A 21,102-nucleotide genomic window follows, 5' to 3' on the forward strand; every position below is an offset into this window, starting at 1 on the left:
GGTTTTGTTTTTCTAATAGTTGTTTAGATATCCTTCCTTTTGGTGTACTTGTACATTAAATTTGCCTTAATTTAATTTTTTTTGAACATGATTAGAAAAACAAAAGCTACTGTTACAGTTTTACATCTACAAATCAACAAAAAAAGAATACTCATCATAGTTTGTCGATTTTTATCTTCATTTTCTTCATATCTCTCTTACTGCTAATTGATTAAATTTAAATTAACCACCATTTTTCAAACCATCACCCTTATACAACACTCAACGCCCAATACAAAATATATACATCTACAACACAAATATTTCTCTCTCATTCCTGCCTCTCTCTCGCGCTCTCTATGAACATCGACAACCAACAACTCTCAAAAAAATCTAAAAAAAATATAAATAAAAAATCCGTCATCATGCACCAAATCAACCAACCATGATCCAACAACCAACAGCCAGAAAAACTCAATGTTTACAAAAACGACACGGACTCCAGTTGGGACTACACATTGGGTAAGGATTTACTTTTTTTTCCTCCTCTCTTAAAAAAATGTACATGAATTTTTCTCCTACCAGAAAGTATCAATGATAGCTACCTGTTTCCTTTCTTTTTTTTATTTGTTAGTTCTCTTTTATTTTTTTAACTACTCACACTATCCTCCAAATACTTTTCAACTCTGTACCTCTCTCTCTCTATAAATATCTCTCGCTCGCTGAAAGAAAAGATTAGTAACTGACATTTTATATTACTCCATTCCACTGCTATTTTTGACTTTTTGTTTTACTACTCAATAGAAAGGATAAAGCATTGAAGAGAAATAGAATAAAAAATCACTTATCGCATTCATTTTCATTTTGGGAAACGTGCGTATTACAAAGAAAACATACTAGGTAACTCAATTGAGAAACACAAAAACTCATTGGAAGAGAAACATAAGAGAAGAGAGCAAAATATTTAGACAAGAAAGTTACTCACCCATTAGGTGAGTGATGAGCAAACTAACATAAGAAAATCGTCGACACTCACACAACCAAACCAGTGCTTATTGTTTATTTCTTCCGTGCTTAGAATTTTTCGATTAAAAAAAGTTTATTCCTGCTTTTCAATACAAATCCGAACAATAACAGATCAATCGAATCATATCTACCAATTAACGAAAAAGAAAATCATGACAAATCCAAAGCTTCAACAATGTTTTACTTCTCAAACAAACGCGCTGTTAACCTTCATGCTGCCCAGAATACTTCGATCATAAATTATGGGGACACTACAGTTCTGTCTTCGGTTTCTCGCTTCAGCGATTTAATTTATTGGGGCGGTCAACTTGATTGACAAAAATAAAGAAACGAACCCCCCCTTCCTTAAATAAACCCTCCAACTTCAAGTGTATACAAAATGTCATCGGTTCTTCTCCCTTGTTCTTTCGTCGCCGAGTTGCAAAAATTGCATCGGAATATGTGTATCCGATTATTTATTGTCGTCGCGGTTTTGCTCGTTGCTCGATATGGATTTGTGTGTTTACAGCTTTTGGGGGTGACAAATATTTGCCCGATGTCCCATGAGATGTGTAAGATCGGAGAAAACGTAAACTTAGTTTCAAAAAAGTTTTTTTTAAGATGAATTAGTAAAACATATTTTTAAAAATTCATCGTAGTGAGAACATTTTGTGATTCTGAAATTTTACAGACAGATAGAAAGTTAGAGGAAATCAAAGATGGTGAATCTTAAGATGTTTTCACTAAAAAGGATATCTCTTTTCACCGATATGGTCGATGTAGTACGTAACAAACATAAATTACAGTGATACTTCATATTTCTTTAATTCAAGGGAAGATTCCTTATCCTGATTTATAAAATTTTTCTTAACCACTCTATAGGTCGAAATAAAAAATAAACATTTTATTTGAGATGACGCGCTCTTCGTACTCATTTTAAGAAAAAAACTTCTCTCGATTAAGCAAATTCTTCATTCTATTCTCTGGACACTCAAGAAAAGCCACTTATCAAAATAGAGAGTTTGTGGCGACCTGACGACTCTCACAGTTTGTGATAGAATTTGGAAAGCCTCTAACAGTCGGTAAATCATAAGGTCATGAAGTTTTTTTTAAGTCTTTTAAGTCTTTCAAGTATTTTAAGTCCTTAAGGTCTTTTAAGTCTGTTAATTCTTTTTAAACTGTCAAGTCTTTTAAGTCTTAGTTTTTTGAGTCTTCTAAGCCTTTTAAGTCCTTCAAGTTTTTTTTTAATTCTGTTAGGTCTTTTAAGTCTTTTAAGTCTTTTACGTCCTTTAAGTCTTTTAAGTCTTTTAAGTCTTTTAAGTCTTTTAAGTCTTTTAAGTCTTTTAAGTTTTTTAAGTCTTTTTATCCCTTCTCCAGGAGGAGGTATATTGATATTTACGTTGATTCCAGGCAAACCTGTAGGAGAGATGGTGGTAGATTCTCAAGTCTTTTAAGCCTTTTAAGTCTTTTAAGTCTTTTAAGTCTTTTAAGTCTTTCAAGTCTTTTAAGTCTTTTAAGCCTTTAAGTCTTTTTAGTCTTTTACGTCCTTTAAGTCTTTTAAGCCTTTTAAGTCTTTTACGTCCTTTAAGTCTTTTAAGTCTTTTAAGTCTTCCAAATCTTTTAAGTATTTTAAGTCTTTTAAGTCTTAAGTTTTTTAAGTCTTTCAAATCTTTTAAGTCTTTTAAGGCTTTTAAATCTTTTAAGTATTTTAAGTCTTTCAAGTTTTTTAAGTCTTAAGTCTTTTAAGTCTTTTAAGCCTTTAAGTCTTTTGAGTCTGTTAAGTGTTTTAAGTCTTTTGAGTCTTTTAAGTCTTTTAAGTAAGTCTTTTAAGTCTTTTTAGTCTCTCACGTTTTTAAGTCTTTTAAGACTTTTAAGTCTTTTAAGTATTTTTGTTGTTTGTCTTTTAAGTCTTAAGTATTTAAGTCTATTAAGTTTTTTCAGTCTTCTAAGTCCTTCTAGTCTTTTAAGTCTTTTGAGTCTTTTAAATCATTAAAGTCTTTAAAGTCTTTAAAGTATTTCAAGTATATCAATTATTTCAAGACTTTTAAGTCTTTTAAGACTTTTAAGTCTTTTAAGACTTTTAAGTCTTTTAAGACTTTTAGGTCTATTAAGTCTTTTAAGCCTTTTAAGTCTTCTAAGTCTTTTAAGTCTTTCAAGTCCTTTAAGTCTTTTAAGTCCTTTAAGTCTTTTAAGTCTTTTAAGTCATTTAAGTTTTTTAAGTCTTTTAAGTCTTTTAAGTCTTTTAAGTCTTTTAAGCCTTTTAAGTCTTTTACGTCCTTTAAGTCTTTTAAGTCTTTTAAGTCTTCCAAATCTTTTAAGTAGTTTAAGTCTTTTAAGTCTTAAGTTTTTTAAGTCTTTCAAATCTTTTAAGTCTTTTAAATCTTTTAAGTCTTTTAAGTCTTTTAAGTTTTTTAAGTCTTTTAAGTCTTAAGTCTTTTAAGTCTTTTAAGTCTTTTAAGTCTTTTAAGCCTTTAAGTCTTTTGAGTCTGTTAAGTGTTTTAAGTCTTTTGAGTCTTTTAAGTCTTTTAAGTAAGTCTTTTAAGTCTTTTAAGTAAATCTTTTAAGTCTTTTGAGTCTCTCACAGTTTTTAAGTCTTTTAAGACTTTTAAGTCTTTTAATTCTTTTAAGTATTTTTGTTGTTTGTCTTTTAAGTCTTAAGTATTTAAGTCTATTAAGTTTTTTCAGTCTTCTAAGTCCTTCTAGTCTTTTAAGTCTTTTGAGTCTTAAGTATTTTGAGTCTTTTAAATCATTAAAGTCTTTAATGTCTTTTAAGTATTTCAAGTATATCAATTATTTCAAGACTTTTAAATCTTTTAAGACTTTTAAGTCTTTTAAGACTTTTAGGTCTCTTAAGTCTTTTAAGCCTTTTAAGTCTTCTAAGTCTTCTAAGTCTTTTAAGTCTTTTAAGTCTTTCAAGTCCTTTAAGTCTTTTAAGTCTTTTAAGTCTTTTTAGTCTTTTTAGTCTTTTTAGTCTTTTTAGTCTTTCAAGTCTTTTAAGTCTTTTAAGTCTTTTAATTTTCTTAAATCTTTTAAGTTTTTTAAGTCTTTTAAGTCTTTTAATTCTTTTAAGTCTTTTATGTAAGTTCTGTCTTTTGAATGTTTTGAGCCTTTTTCCTCTAGTTCTCATTTGCTTTACAACTACAGGTTTAGTCTGTATTGATTTTTCTGATATTTGACCAGCGTTTCTGCACTAACTTCAAGATGTGATTTCTTATTCCTGCCCGCGCCGCGGCCGTTTTTAACTTCATCTGTCAGTCAGCTGTTGCATGTTTGTTTTGGCTGCGGTACTCTCGGTTTTTGGCCGCACGAGACAACTTGCTAGCAGCTCATATATTTTATTTTATTTCCCATTTTTTCCCCGTTCTTATACGCTATATAGACTATATTTATAGGTATATAGTTATGGTCAAGAGTTTACGTTTTGTTTTTCGGGAGATTTGTTTTTTTCGGTTATGCAAACATTCCTTTTTGCGCTGAATACTGACCGACCAGAGTTTTGTTTTCGTACTCGAATGTTTTGGCTTTGTTCGGTTATTGACTTGTTCTGTGTTCTGGTTTAAATTACTTTTAGATTTTTCGTAAATTGCTTGTTTAAAACTGTTGAAATTGTATCGGGGTTTTCTCTTCCTCGTCTTGAGTGAACCTATTCGCGGTTCAAATCGTTTTTTCTGTGGTTTATGTTTATTTTTACTTCAAATCAACTCTACGGTTATTGTTACTAGATGGACTGACCGAGAGCCGCAGTTGACGTGTTTCGCATTTTTATCCAATGACATTGGACCGCAGCAGTGTTTGGCCTACATTTTCGGGAAATATGCGTTAACTGTCAATTTGATGAGAGCGATTGACAATCCTTTCAACCGGTTTGAAAAATTTTGAATCGAAAGAGAAATTGCGTAGAATGAGGGATTTTCTTTTAAGTTAAACGTTCATTAAACTTTAATTTGAAGTGGATTTATTTTTTTCAGTTGGAACCTCGATTGTTATCCTTTCAATATTTGAACCAATCAATCATCTACCATCATCTTCTCGCAGCCTCAAGCAAACTCGAGAAAACCCCTTCAATTTTAACCACCATATCTTGCTCAGGACTGAAGAGCCGTCTCAAACTAATCAATGGACGAAGTTGACCGTTCTACGTTTTATTGGCCAACAAACTTGCCTTTGGAAACCGAAAAAAAGGTGAAGCCCCGTTAGAAAGAAATGAAAAACTTTTTAAATTCCACCCACCCCATTTTTGGCTTTCCCGAGATTGAATGCCCGCACCTATCGCCCGAAATTGAACTTTTTTTTGCCACTCGGAAAAGCTGCCACATTTATGGGTTTCTCAGTTTTCTTGTGTGTCCCCGTTTCGTTGCCTGAACTCTTGCGCACGTTCTTTGAAGGAAGCTCAAAATTGAAAGAAATTCCTTGAAGGAGATTTAGTTTCCAGTGGATTTTTTTGAGGATTTGCTAGCTACCACTTTTGATGCGAATCATTTCGCTCCACAACTTGAAGCATTCTACAAAACAGGTCATAAATTACGTTAGCCGCAGCATCTCTTCTCAGAGAGAGAGGCTAACTTACGGTCCATGACTTGGGAATAGTTTCAATTCAATCTGTTCTACTAGCAGCTACGCAAAAGTTTGTCAACTTAAATGGGGTTTTCTCCCAGAAAAAATGACAATGAAGATTATGTTAAACAGTTTTCCATATTTTATATCCCAACAAATTCAGTAGGTAAACTTAAATTTGTTTCAATTAGTTTCACAAAATGTTGAAACAAATCAACCGACGACTTTTATTGATTCAATTTTACACACTATCGGTCAGCAATGAAAACACCGACAAAACGACTGAGTTCAATGGCAGTTCTGCCATTCTTCGGTTACCCACAAGGCTGTTGAAGCACACAAATCGGAGGGAAAGTATTGATTTATAATGGTCCTGAAAATTATGCTGGCGAAGTGTTCCAATTTTCTATCCTCGAACGGTCTTTTCAATATTATGTACCGCAGCAATAGAAATCGAAAACGGTTCTTGTTGCCCGGAACTCAATTGGGTGGAAAATATGATTTTGCACTTTGAGAAAAAAAATTGAAAGTGTCTGCTCTCCATTAGATTTTTTTCCCTTTATCGGTAGACAAACTTTACTGACTTAATGTCGTTACCTTGGGGATTGACTTTGATAAATGCTTTTCTAAACGTAAAATTATATTCTTTTCAAAGAAATAAACTCCATGTTTTGTTGTTGTTTATCTTTCTGTGCTTCATTAAGAAACTAAGAAACTAAGAAACTTAGAAACTAAGAAACTAAGAAACTAAGAAACTAAGAAACTAAGAAACTAAGAAACTAAGAAACTAAGAAACTAAGAAACTAAGAAACTAAGAAACTAAGAAACTAAGAAACTAAGAAACTAAGAAACTAAGAAACTAAGAAACTAAGAAACTAAGAAACTAAGAAACTAAGAAACTAAGAAACTAAGAAACTAAGAAACTAAGAAACTAAGAAACTAAAAGAAACTAAAAGAAACTAAAAGAAACTAAAAGAAAATTAAAAGAAACTAAAAGAAACTGAAAGAAACTAAAAGAAACTAAAAGAATCTAAAAGAAACTAAAAGAAACTAAAAGAAACTAAAAGAAACTAAAAGAAACTAAAAGAAACTAAAAAAAACTAAGAGAAACTGAAAGAAACTAAAAGAAACTAAAAGAAACTAAAAGAAACTAATAGAAACTAAAAGAAACTAACAGAAACTAAAAGAAACTACAAGAAACTACAAGAAACTACAAGAAACTACAAGAAACTACGAGAAACTACGAGAAACTAAAAGAAACTACAAGAAACTAAAAGAAAGTAAAAGAATGTAAAAGAAACTAAAAAAAAAACCACAAAAAAACTAAAAAAAATTAAAAGAAACTAAAAGAAACTAAAAGCAACTAAAAGCAACTGAAAGAAACTAAAAGAAACTAAAAGAAACTAAAAGAAACTAAAAGAAACTAAAAGAAACTAAAAGAAACTAAAAGAAACTAAAAGAAACTAAAAGAAACTAAAAGAAACTAAAAGAAACTAAAAGAAACTAAAAGAAACTAAAAGAAACTAAAATAAACTAAAAGAAACTAAAAGAAACTAAAAGAAACTAAAATAAACTAAAAGAAACTAAAAGAAACTAAAAAAAAATAAAGAAACTAAACGAAACTAAAAGAAACTGAAAGAAACTAAAAGAAACTAAAAGAAACTAATATAAACTAAAAGAAACTAAAAGAAACTAAAATAAACTAAAAGAAACTAAATGAAACTAAAAGAAACTAAAAGAAACTAAAAGAAACTAAAAGAAACTAAAGAAACTAAAAGAAACTCAAAGAAACTAAAAGAAACTAAAAGAAACTAAAAGGAACTAAAAGAAACTAAAAGAAACTAAAAGAAACTAAAAGAAACTAAAAGAAACTAATAGAAACTAATAGAAACTAAAAGAAACTAAAAGAAACTAAAAGAAACTAGAAGAAACTAAAAGAAACTAAAAGAAACTAGAAGAAACTAGAAGAAACTAAAATAAACTAAAACGAACAAAAAGAAACCAAAAGAAACTAAAAGAAACTAAAAGAAACTAAAAGAAACTAAAAGAAACTAAAAGAAACTAAAAGAAACTAAAAGAAACTAAAAGAAACTTAAAGAAACTTAAATAAACTAAAAGAAACTAAAAGACACTAAAAGAAACTAAAAGAAACTAAAAGAAACTATAAGAAACTATAAGAAACTAAAAGAAACTAAAAGGAACAAGAAGAAACTAGAAGAAACTAAAAGAAACTAAAAGAAACTAAAAGAAACTAAAAAAACTCAAAGAAACTAAAAGAAACTAAAAGAAACTAAAAGAAACTAAAAAAAACTAAAGGAAACTAAAGGAAACTAAAGGAAACTAAAGGAAACTAAAGGAAACTAAAAGAAACTAAAAGAAACTAAAAGAAACTATAAGAAACTAAAAGAAACTAAGAAACTAAGCAAACGAGTAAATGAGCAAATGAGTAAATGAGCTATTGAGCCAAATGGGCAAATGAGCAAATGAACAAATGAGCGAATGAACAAATGAGCTATTGAGTAAATGAGTTATTGGTTAAATGAGCAGATGAGCAAATGAGCAAATGAACAAATGCACAAATGAGCTATTGAGCAAATGAGTTATTGATCAAATGAGCAGATGAGCAAATGAGTAAATGAGCAAATGAGCTAATTAGCAAATGAACAATTGAGTAAATAAGCCAATGAACAAATGAGCAAATGAGTAAATGAGCAAATGAGCAAATGAGTTAATGAGCAATTAGCAAATGAGAAAATGAGCAAATGAGCAAATAAGCAAATGAGAAAATGAGCAAATGAGCATATGAGCATATGAGCATATGAGCATATGAGCATATGAGAATATGAGCAAATGAGCAAAAGAACAAATGAACAAATAAACAAATAAACAAATGCACAAATGGACAGATGAGCTATTGAGCAAATGAGTTATTGGTCAAATGAGCAGATGTGCAAATGAGCAAATGAGCATATGAGGAAATGAGCGAATGAGTAAATGAGCAAATGAGCAAATGAACAAATGAGCAACTGAACAAATAAACAAATGCACCAATGAACAAATGGACAAATGAGCTATTGAGCAAATGAGTTATTGATCAAATGAGCAGATGAGCAAATTAGTGAATGATCAAATGAGCTAATTAGCAAATGAGCAATTGAGTAAATAAGCCAATGAGCAAAAGAGTAAATGATCAAATGAGCAAATGAGCAAATGAGCAAATGAGCAAATGAGCAAATGAGCAAATGAGTAAATTAGTAAATGAGCAAATGAGCAAATGAGGAAATGAGCAAATGAGGAAATGAAGAAATCAGCAAATGAGGAAATGCACAAATCAGTATATGAGTAAATGAGTAAATCAGTAAATTTGTAAATGAACAAATGAGCAAATGAGCTAATGAGGAAATGAGCAAATGAGCAGAAGAGCAAATAAGCAAATGAGTAAATAAGCAAATGTACAAACGAGAAAATTAGTCAATAACCGAATAAGTCAAATAGCATTGAATACCTCTGCAAAGAGCAAACAAACACATGAGGAAATAAGCAAATGCCCAAATTAGAAAAACAAATAGTAAGAACTCCCTCCAAATGTTCTGAATTTTTGAATACTTTTTTTTTGTAATTTTCCAGGGTAAACATTTCTTGTTTTTTTTTCAAAAAAAAGCTGGGAATTTCTAGGCTTCTTAAACTGATTCAAATCCTAGCATTCATGAAGTCACTCACGATATTCATAATCAAAAGATTTTATCGGATGAAATTTCGCTTACCTACCGATTGAAAGAAGCATTCAGAAATTCTTTATTTTTCCAAACCTCCCACCAGCTTGCAGACGTTTTCAAGCCAAAAGAAACCAATTCCAATCTCAGCACGTTTCCACCACAAAGAAAAGTCGGCCGAATGTCTCTTTCAATATTCTTCCGAATGGAGTAGAAAAAAAAATTTAAATTCTCTCCCACCCCCTTTTCGTGATAATTTCCTAGCGATATGCACACACTTTTGAATGAAAACTTTTTTACCGGAATGAAAACCTATCGTCTTCTTTGTTCTCATCCATTGCTGCAAAGCTGCACAGCAAGAAGATTTTCGCTCTATAAACTTAATATTGAGCCACATTGTCCCGGGATAGGTTCTCAATAGCTTTCTTCAAAAAAGGGCAAATTGTCGACTTTATCTCTGCCGCCAGATAGCGTTATTAGGAGAAAAGTTTCCGGAATTAAACTTCGATGCATTCGTATACTTACGTATGCTTATTTTTTAAAATGACTTGATTTTCATTTTCTACTAAGAGCGGGAAATCGAGTGTGTGTTTCCGGTGTCAACTTTTCGTTACAGACTCCAATGTATATTATTTTGGCTCCTGGTACCTATTCCGGAAATTGACAGAAAACCCGTTCGAACCAACATTTGATACAGATTGAGTTTCCAGAACATTTCTCCACCTTTTGCGGGAACAACGATATTATAGGCAATAATAATAGGAAAAGTTTAGCCGGAACGGCTTTCGGCTTTCGGTTTGGCATCTTCTAGGCTAGGCTAGGCACCTTCTTCCTAGTAGTGTTGTTTCGAAAAATTTGTCCCGTTGATGAGCCATAATGGACAAGTTGCGGCGCCTAAAGTTTTCGGGCAATCTGTTTTGAAGAAGAACTTTCCGGCAGTTTTCCCCGATTCTGGTTGCTGCTGGTAATCGGTTTAATTTTCCCCAAGGACCCAAACGAGGATGATTGAGTTTTGCGGAAATTTGCTGGTTTTGCTTTGTATCGAAAATAAGCTTCATTTGATTCCTGGAAAGTACGATTTGTTTCGTTTTGTGGGGTGCGGCATCTGCAGGCAACAGCTTTTTGATGAGTGGGTTTGTGAAATATGCCATTTACAAAAAAAAAAAAAGAAATGTGCCTTTGGTTCAAAACTTCAAAATTGAAACCAAATTCGAAACCAAAATTAAATTTCAAATTTCAGAAGAAGAATTTCAGGACTTAGAAATCATAACTTGGACTCAGAGTTAAGACACAGAAATCCAAAATCTGAATTAGGAACACTCGGAGTTCAGAAATGACAGTCGGAGTTGAACTGTTGAAACTCAGGATATAGGATTCAGGATTCTGAACCTCTAAATGTTGAATTAAGAACTTCGAACTTAGAACTCTGAACCCACTAATGGCTCTGAAATCATTCAGAACTTAACACTATGAACTAAGGATCCTGAACTAACTCAGAATTCAGAACTCTTAAACACCGAATTCTAAACCAAGAACTCAGTTTTAGAACACTGAACCAAAATTTCAGAACTCAAATCTCGAAACATAGTTTTGAGTGCTCGAATTCCCTACCCATAAATACATAACTCAGAACTCAGATCGCAGAGTTCTGTGGGCCGAACTTAGAACTAAAATATCAGAATTTAGAGCATGGAAACAGATACCAGTACTCTAAATTCAGAAGTTGAGAACTCTGAAATCAGAGTTCAAATTCCAGCAAATCTCAACCCTGAACCCATATTTTAGAACTCAACTCTCGAAACTTACAGTTCTGAGTGCTCGGATTCCCGACCCATAAATACAAAACTCAGAACTCAAATCTCAGAACTCAGTGGGCCGAACTCAGAACCAAAATATCGGAACTAAGGGCATTGAATCAAATTCAAGTACTCTAAAATCAGTAGTTAAGACCCATAACTCTGAACTCAGAGTTCAAATTCAAGCACTCAGATCTCAGAACTCAAACGCCATTCATTATTACTGAGAACTCTGGAACTACAAATGAAAAAAAAAAAAAGATTTCAGAGTTTCAGCTTCGGGACTATTGAAAATTAATCCATCAAAAAAGGTTAGATTTAAGAGAAGCTATAGAAAATAACATTAAAAAATTTTATATGAAAAATGTCCAAAAAATTATTGATCACACTATGCAGGATCCTGTACAGTGCGGTCAGTATTTTTTTCGGCATTTTCCAAATAAAACATTTTTTTTCATTTCCTTTATCTCCTCTGTCAATCTAACCTTTTCTAATGGATTTATTCTCAATAAAAAAAAATACTCGGACTTAAATTGAAGTCGTAAAAAATAAAAATAGCTTCAGAACTCTGAACCTACGTTTTTCAATTTGGAACGCAAAACTCTGGTCTCAGAACCCAAAAAATAAGAACTGAGAACTTCGGAACTCAGAACTCCTACTCAGAACTCATACCCAGAACTCATACTCAAAACTCATACTCAGAAACTCAAAATTTAGATCTCAGATTTTAGAAATCAGAACATAAATTTCAGAACTGAAACACTGAGCCCAAAATTTAAAACTCATAGCTCTGAACTCAGAACACAGGTTTCAGTACCCAGATTTCATAGCTAAGAATACATAATTCATATATCAAAACCCATGAGTCTAGTACTCGGACCCTCGGATGATAGAATTAAGAACTTAGAACTCTGATCACCGAATTCAGATCTCGGAACTCGGGGTTTAGTACACTGAACTTATATTTAGAAAGTTGAAACGCAGGACTCAGAATTTAATATAGAAAAGTCAGGCCTCCGAACTCAGAATTTTTAAACTCCATTTTCAGGGCTCTGAGCTCACAATTCAAGACTTAACATTTAACACTTAAAACCATGAACTCAGCACTCAGGTCTCATAACTCAGAACTCGAGTCTCAAAACTCAGCACATTAGAAATTAGACTCATGAAACATCGTCCTCTGAAATCAGAGCTCAGAGTTTAGGTTTTATAGTTCTGAACTCACAACTTAGAATTTGGATCTCAGGACACTGAAATTAGAATTCAGGACATCAAAAATTATAACTCAGAACGTAGATTGCATAGCTCTGATCTTGGTTCATAGTTGAGGTTCTGAAAATCTGAAATCAGAAGTAAGAATATCAGAACTCAGTACTTAGAACCCAGAAACAAGAACTTAAAATTCCGAAATCTGAACTCATATTTCATAACTATCAATTCAGGGCACCCAGCACTCAGAACTCAAAACCCAGCACTCAGGTCTCATAACTCAGAACTCAAGTCGCAAAACTCAGCACATTAGAAATTAGACTCATGAAACATCGTCCTCTGAAATCAGAGCTCAGAGTTTAGGTTTTATAGTTTCAAATTCACAACTTAGAACTTGGATCTCAGAACACTGAAATTAGAATTCAGGACATCAAAAATTATTACTCAGAACGTAGATTTCATAGCTCTGAACTTAAAACTTTGAACTTTGAGGTCTTGAGGTTCTGAAATCTGAAATCAGAAGTAAGAATCGCAGAACTCAGTACTTAGAACTCAGAAACGAGAATTTAGAATTTCTAAATCTGAACTCATATTTCATAACTATCAATTTAGAGCACCCAGCTCTCAGCACTTGAAAATGAGGATTCAAGAATCAGAACTCCATTTTCAGGGCTCTGAACTCACAATTCAAGACTTATCATTTAACACTTAAAACCAAGAACTCAGCACGCAGGTCTCATAACTCCGAACTCAAGTCTCAAAACTCAGCACATCAGAAATTAGACTCATGAAACATCGTGTCTGAAATCAGAGCTCAGAGTTTAGGTTTTATAGTTCTGAACTCACAACTTAGAACTTGGATCTCAGAACACTGAAATTATAATTTAGGACATCAAACTTTATAACTCAGAACGTAGACTTCATAGCTCTGAACTTAAAACTCAGAACTTTGAGGTCTTGAGGTTTTAAAAATCTGAAATCAGAAGTAAGAATCTCAGAACTCAGTACTTAGAACTCAGAAACAAGAATTTAGAATTTCCAAATCTGAACTCATATTTCATAACTATCAATTCAGAGCACCCAGCTCTCAGCACTCAAAAAATCAGGACTCAAGAATCAGAACTCCATTTTCAGGGCTCTGAACTCACAATTCAAGACTTATCATTTTACACTTAAAACCAAGAACTCAGCACTCAGGTCTCATAACTCAGAACTCAAGTCTCAAAACTCAGCACATTAGAAATTAGACTCATGAAACATCGTCCTCTGAAAACAGAGCTCAGAGTTTAGGTTTTATAGTTCTAAACTCACAACTTAGAACTTGGATCTCAGAACACTGAAATTATAATTTAGAATATCAAAAATTATAACCCAGAACGTAGATTTCATAGCTCTGAACTTAAAACTCAAAACTTTGAGGTCTTGAAGTTCTGAAATCTGAAATCAGAAGTAAGAATCTCAGAACTCAGTACTTAGAACTCAGAAACAAGAATTTAGAATTTACAAATCTGAACTCATATTTCATAACTACCAATTCAGAGCACCCAGCTCGAAAATCAGGACTCAAGAATCAGAACTCCATTTTCAGGGCTCTGAACTCCCAATTCAAGACTTATCATTTAACACTCAATCAAGAACTCAGCACTCAAGTCTCATAACTCAGAACTCAAGTCTCAAAACTCAGCACATTAGAAATTAGACTCATGAAACATCGTCCTCTGAAATCAGAGCTCAGAGTTTAGGTTTTATAGTTCTGAACTCATAACTTAGAACTTGGATCTCAGGACACTAAAATTAGAATTCAGGACATCATAAATTATAACTCAGAACGTAGATTTCATAGCTCTGATCTTAAAACTCAGAACTTTGAGGTCTTGAGGTTCTGAAAATCTGAAATCAGAAGTAAGAATATCAGAACTCAGTACTTAGAACCCAGAAACAAGAACTTAAAATTCCGAAATCTGAACTCATATTTCATAACTATCAGTTCAGGGCACCCAGCACTCGAAATCAGGACTCAAGAATCAAAACTCAATAATCAGAAATTAGAACTCAAAACTAATGTGTACTCAAAATTATGAAATTTTGCAGAAATCATAACTCAATAGAGAGAACTCTCAAGTTGGAACTCAGATATCAGAAATTTGAACTGAGAACTCAGGACTCAGGAGTTACAACTTGTAATCCAGAGCACCGAACTCAGGACGCAGAGACCACAACCAGGGTTGCCAACTGTTTTACGAAAAAGTCTGAAAGATTTTGAAAAAATGTCTGGAAATATCTGAAAATGTCTGAATAGCTTACTTTTGAAGGTGGTGACCTTTTTTTGTTTGGTCGCCAGATCTCAATGTTGCAGATAGTACATCTTGAAGCATTTGCCATAATTCATAGCTTTTTGAACCACTTCTGAATTAATAGTTCTTAAATTCTAATCATTTCCTGCCGTATTCTATCATAACCATTTTGACTTTTCCTAATTTCTTAGAACAATTTATGTCCTAACACAAAAGTCTGGCATTGTCTGGAAGAAATGACAAAAGTTTGGAAGTCTTGAAACCTGAAAAAATGTCTGGCAGAAGTTCAAAAAGTCTGGAAGATCCAGAAAAAATCTGGAAGGTTGACATCACTGACCACAACTCTAAACGTAGAACTGAGATCTGGTTTTTAGAATTTAGAATTCCGAAATCAGAGCTCAGTATTGCTTAAACTGTCCTTCGAAATTTTAACTTAGAATTCAGAACGTTGATCCCACGCATATTCCAGAATTCAATTTTCAACTTGAAAAATATATATTTTAACGAATCCAACAAAGTCTCCAGTAATCTTTTTTCAAAACTTTCTCAGTTCTGGACTAAGCAGTTAAACTATCATTTGATCCAATTTTTTTTCACCCAGATACCTAGAACTGGAGCGAAACAACAAATATTTCCGGATCCGTACCAGCATAACGGACAAATAAATAGCGAAACTTTTGCCTCAAATTCTACGTTCTAATGCGAAAATAATTCGCTCGTTAGAGGAGGAGAGGCTGGCTCTCCAGTTTCGAGGTCTTTTCAATTAGCTTTTTTTCTGAGAAAAACGGTTGGCAAGCATAAATACAATTTCTTTTGACACCTGTTTTTGTCGAAATATCCTTGACACACACAGAGAAAACGACTAAAGGGGCTTCCGGTCCAAGAAACCGGAAACTGGGGTTTCCAATCGGTGTTTGAGGAGGACCTAATTTTTTCCCAACATGAATCGGTCGAAACTCGAAATTCGTAAATCATATACCATTTCATCCTCTGACTGTTGCTCCTGCTAGGAATCATTTTTTTAAATTTCAGGTAGAGGAAGCAGGGCAGGTGATGGATGAAATGTGTCTGGGCATGTGAAATTTTATTTCCGTTAAGGATAGGGTTAGTTGAGAGAACCGGAAAGGAAGTGTCGAGATATGGATGCTGCTGCCAATTTCAATTCGCTTTTTCGACAGCTCTATTGAGATTTGCTGGCTTACGGATTTGGGGATAGGTGTCGCCCTAGGGAATTGGACCAAAGTGTTGACATCGATGGAGATGGGTTCACTTTGGGGAGTTTTTTTTAATCTGTTCATTTTCGTTCAGATGAGTATTTTTCAATCCCGAATCCAATTTAGTTCATTACCCAGAACACTGGGTCATTGGACCGAAAAGGGAATTAATTGATTAAAAAACAACGCCTGGACAGTAATGAATGAGCTTCATTTGAACTTTTTTTCTGCAACCAAAAAAAAAACACACACACAATCCTCCCTCGGAGAAAAATCTCTTCTTTAGAAAATGCACCAAAAAAAAAAAAATTGCCGTCGTACTTTCCCAATCCGGAGATTAATCACCGATACGCTGTGCTCAAATGACACTGTTCTCATTCTTTGAACTTGCCCAAAATACAAACATCAATCTGGAGCGAGTACCGAAAAAAAACGAAGAAAAAAATACACATTCCGGAAGCAGAGGACAAAACTAAAAAACACATCGTTCTGTTCCGCAACAGAATTTTTCAGCAGATAAACAACAACGTCTGGGGGTGTTGCGAGCGCCAATTTCCCTTTCGGTGTTTGTTGATTCGTAAAAAAAGGATGGTTTCCTTCGGAAAGGAACCGGGGGAAAATTCATCAAACGGATGCAAATATTTGCTAGCTGTTGATTTCGATTGTGAAGGTGGGAAGTGGAAATTGTGTCACTTGGAAAAAAATGAGTTCAAATTTGGAAACATGTCGTTGTCAAACATGTCGTTGAATTCTGTTAAAGAATTTTCGTTTTCTGTGGACTAATCTTTGAGGAATTTTTTCACGTCTATTATACACCATTCTTCAAGCTAGGGAGATTTCATATTTTTTGTTTATCAAGAAGTTGAAAGTGGCGATACTGCTCTAAAATTCGCCCGGCGATTTAGGGTCATTATTGAATTTCTCAAATTCGGGGATCCAAAAAGCTTAGTTTTGGTTCAAAATTCATCCTTGAATTTTTGCAGAATTTTTAAGTGAGTATATTTGATCATTTTGGTTTGAAAATTGAATATTTTGTAAGGAAAAATCAACATCATTTGTGTTTCTTCTGTGGAACTGAGCCTGCTAATGAGTTTTGTGCTAATTTAAAAATTCTCTAGAGGTGATACGGTCAAAAAATGATCAAGGGAAAACGCGTGTAAATCGGTGAAATCGTTTATTTAAAAAATCAAATTAAATTTCTTTTTCAAGTTTAATTAGTTTAAAATTTAGGAAAAATATTCAGTTAGGCTTCCGTTTTTACAAATCCGAATTGCCGGGCCTTACGCTTAACCCCTGCCATCAGATTTTGTACAGCCACCTTGTCCATTTTTTCGCCGCAGAAAGCCAGTTTTCCTTGAACTGCTGCTCGTCCTTAGCAATTTTTTTGGTCTTCTTTAGGTTCCGCTTGACAATAGCCCAGTATTTCTCAATTGGGCGGAGCTTTGGCGTGTTGGGAGGGTTCTTGTCCTTGGGAACCACCTGCACGTTGCTGGCGGCGTACCACTCCATGGCCTTTTTACCGTAATGGCAAGATGCCAAATCCGGCAAAAACAGTACTAAACAACCGTGTCTCTTCAGGAAAAGCAGCAGACGTTTATTCAAACACTCTTTCACGTAAATTTCTTGGTTGAGTCCCTGAAGCTATGAAAATACTGCTTTTCAAGCCACAGGTACAGATGGCTTGCCAAACCATATATTTCTTCGCGAACTTTGACAGTTTCATGTGCTTGAAAATATCTGCTACCTTTCCCCTTCCTTTTGTCGTATAAAACTCCTGTCCCGGAAGCTGCTTGTAGTCGGCTTTGACGTAGGTTTCGTCGTCCATTACCACGCAGTCAAACTTTGTCAGCATCGTCGTGTACAGCCTCCGGGATCGCGCTTTGGCCGTCTTATTTTGTTTATCATCGCGATTTGGAGTCACTACCTTCTTCTAAGTCGATAGTCCGGCTCGTTTTTTGACTCGATGCACGGTTGTAGACGATACACCCAGCTTATTTGCGGCATCTCGGGGAGAGAGGCTAGGTTTTCTCTTGAAACTACCGGCAACTCTCTTTGTCGTCTCAGCGGCTTTCGGTTTTCGATTTCCCCCCGATCCAGACTTCCTGGCTGTCGACAAACGTTCCCCTAACACTTTAATTACATTTGTAACGGTTGATTTGGCAACTTTTAGCGATTTTGCCAGCTTTGCGTGCGAGTAGCTCGGATTTTCGCGATGCGCGAGCAAAATTTTGATACGCTGCTCTTCTTTCTTGGACGGCATTTTGACAACTGAAGAGTGAATTTCAAAATCAAAATAGGAGCAACATTCTACACGCACACACACCTTCAAAATGAGGGGTGTTCAGGTTTTTTAAATGCAAAATTGAAAGATATACGTTAAGTTGATATTGACCAAATTTTGACCGTATCACCCTTTGAAGGAAATTTTCCGCTGAACAACTTTGTCAAAGATCGTTACTTCGTATCTTATTAGGCAAAAAAGTTATTAGCTACTTAACAGGGGTATGTCTTTTGGCACTGAAAAACAATAAATTCAATTGACATCACTGCTGGGTGCCTAGCGAAGTATTGCATGACTACTTTTCATGCAATTCTTCGCAAGGCATCAGCAGTGATGTCAATTGAATTTATTGTTTTTTAATGCCGAAAGACATACCGCTGTAAAATAGCCAATAACTTTTTTTCCTAATAAGATACGAAGTACCGTTTTGGAGAAAGTTGGTCAGCGGAAAATTTTCTTTAGAAAATTTATAAATTGGCACAAAACTCATATGGTCGTGTATTCTATTCGATGTGATGACTTTTTAAGTCTAACGTCCCTTGACAAAAAAAAACTTTCATCCGAGTTCAACTGTTTATGTGGGCTGCTCAAGCTAATACCTAGTAGTCAAAAAAACACGTCAAGAATGCACTTCAAAACTAACCAATAAAATTTGTACTTGTTTTATCGTTTTTTGTGTTTTCAGGCTTTTGCTTCAGAGAATGATCAGGAACAAAGACTATATTCCCACGTGTAGTTTTAAACCCTTTTTCAGAAAACTTTTTCTCGCTCACTAACTAAGTGTCAATAATCCGATCAAAATACACGAACTGTTGCTTAAACCAAAATCTGATTCATCATCTTCTGTTTTTGCTGCATCAAAAATAAAAACCATTAAGTTGAAACAAGTTGAGCTAGGATATTTCAATCGAAAGTATCCCGTCATTCTCCTCCGCAAACTTCCTTCTCTTTCAAAGTGAGTCGAAATTCTTTTCGATTCGATTTGCTCTGCAAAAAATAATGACTAACATCAGCCTGTCGATCGACGACGGAGACGAAGGAAGAAAATGCCTTGTTGCTGCCAAAAAATTTGGCGGAGTCTAGAATGAAATCGGTAGAAAACCTACAAATGGGAAAGGAAGAAGAAACCTTAAATGATTCATTTTGCGACAACGTAAGCCTCTTCATCTTTCTACTTTTGCCAGTTGTTTCTCTCAATTGATATGCAAATGGGTGCCATTTTTCCTGATCTTGGTGGGTGTTTCTGTTCAGAAAAAAAAGAAAAAAAATGGATAGTTTTTTTTTGCTTTTTGTCATTTTTTGGAGGAGCGTAATACGCCATTTTGTTTGAGCTGTCTGAATGTTTTTTTTTCTGTTTTTTTTTACATTTTTAGTTATTTTCCGTTTCCATAAAATATTTAAACAAATTCATTTTAATACAATCGACAAAAAGCAACGAGCAAAACCCGCGTGACGAATTCAATGATCCGAAAGTGATAGCAGTTCCGAAAAAAATCAATTTCAATCTGGATCTCGGAGACATATGGCTGTTGCTTCGATTTCGATGCATGTCTGTGCTCTTTTGTGCGCTTTTTCATTCAAGCTGCTGCCCCCATACCTTAAGCACTCAGGGGAACCATTCGGAGATACCTCTACAATCCAACACATCCAATCAATTCAGCTTCGCTCCCAGTTTGAGGTACTGCTATTGCTACAACTACCATTACTGATAGGTTTGGTTCGGCCGAGAAAAAAAAGAAACTGAAAAAACAACACCGATTCCAAAGGAAGAGATAGAAAAACCATTCGACAAAATCAAAAAGTCAAACACGGTCAGGCATCCGTCAATCACATAACAACAACAACAAACACACACACGGCGAACGATGGCTGAAACTGAAATGTCAAGCAGACCTTTTGCGATACCGATTGAAACAAATAGAAAAAAAATCCATGGAGACCCACGAGATAAAAAACAAAACAAAAGATCAAAAGCACGCCAAAAAACAAAAAAAAAAAAAAAAAATCAACAGGTACCACAACAAAAAAAACATGTCTGTCTTTACAATCTGAGTAAGTGAATTCTATTTTTCAAAAAAACCTGAATACCTATTACTAAAAACCCCATCTGTTGGATAGTAACTGTGTCACACACACGCAAACACCACGAACACATTCTTCATCACAATTTTATCTAATCAAAGAACAATAAAAAGTAACCCCAACTGAGCAAAAATCAAAATTCTCAAGATCTCAAAAATAAACAACAACAACAACAAAAAATGGTTGCATTCAGTGTGCTTGTGTTTGTCTGTGTGCAGGAAATGTGTCAGCCAATTGAAACACACGCGTTGGAGAGCAACCGCAAATCCGCTGAAGGAGAGAGAAAAACGTTTCAACGAATGCACTTCGATGACGACAACGATCGACTCGGCTATGTTACACGAGAGAGGAAGACATGAAATGAGAGCGAGCGACGCGCGTGAACTCTCACGAAAACGGTACAAAATTGGGGATGCCATGAGTGACGCTATATGAAAGCACTGACGAAAAAGTGTGTGTATTTTGTGTGTGCAGCCTACGGAACTCGGCAGAAATCATCTCATCATTCAAGCCCTTAACACAAGTGAATTCCTTTGAGTTTTGAGTGTTACGATCGTATTTTGGGGTAAGTTAATTGTTGTTTTTTACCGCATTTAACCGTAAACACACAACCTACACGAACTCAAGCGATTGAGAACATCAGTATTTTGGAATAGAAATAAAAAATAAAACCGTTTATCGTTTCATGTTTTAGACCCGTTGAGCTACTTTACCAGCCTTTTTGAACGTTTTTTGTGCCTTTCACTACATTATCGACACGGAACCGCAACACACACTACTACATGGATCGAAATTTAAAACATCAAACAAACACATGCGTAGGACGCGCTCTCACATGTGAAATCTGAACAATTAGGAGTGTGTATAGATTTGTAAACAAAAACAAGATAACACACGCACACGATTGTAAATAATTGTGAACCGTTTGTTGGTCTGTATAATCAAAACAGTATATGTTTCTCAAAAAAGTAAATA

At 34.2% G+C, this 21,102-nt stretch overlaps 1 protein-coding gene across 8 annotated transcripts in view; it reads left to right on the forward strand.

The window, feature by feature from the left end:
• The window catches only part of LOC129744574 (heterogeneous nuclear ribonucleoprotein L), a 528,701-nt gene that overhangs the window by 365,569 nt on the left and 142,030 nt on the right, over positions 1 to 21,102 (forward strand). For all 8 annotated transcript variants that reach the window (XM_055737162.1, XM_055737163.1, XM_055737161.1 and 5 more), the window contains one exon: positions 444 to 501. In XM_055737162.1, coding sequence (XP_055593137.1) covers positions 444 to 501 — 58 coding nt within the window. The remainder of the gene's footprint in view (positions 1 to 443; positions 502 to 21,102) is intronic.

Source organism: Uranotaenia lowii, chromosome 2, assembly GCF_029784155.1.
Source record: "Uranotaenia lowii strain MFRU-FL chromosome 2, ASM2978415v1, whole genome shotgun sequence".
Classification (NCBI taxonomy): domain Eukaryota; kingdom Metazoa; phylum Arthropoda; class Insecta; order Diptera; family Culicidae; genus Uranotaenia; species Uranotaenia lowii.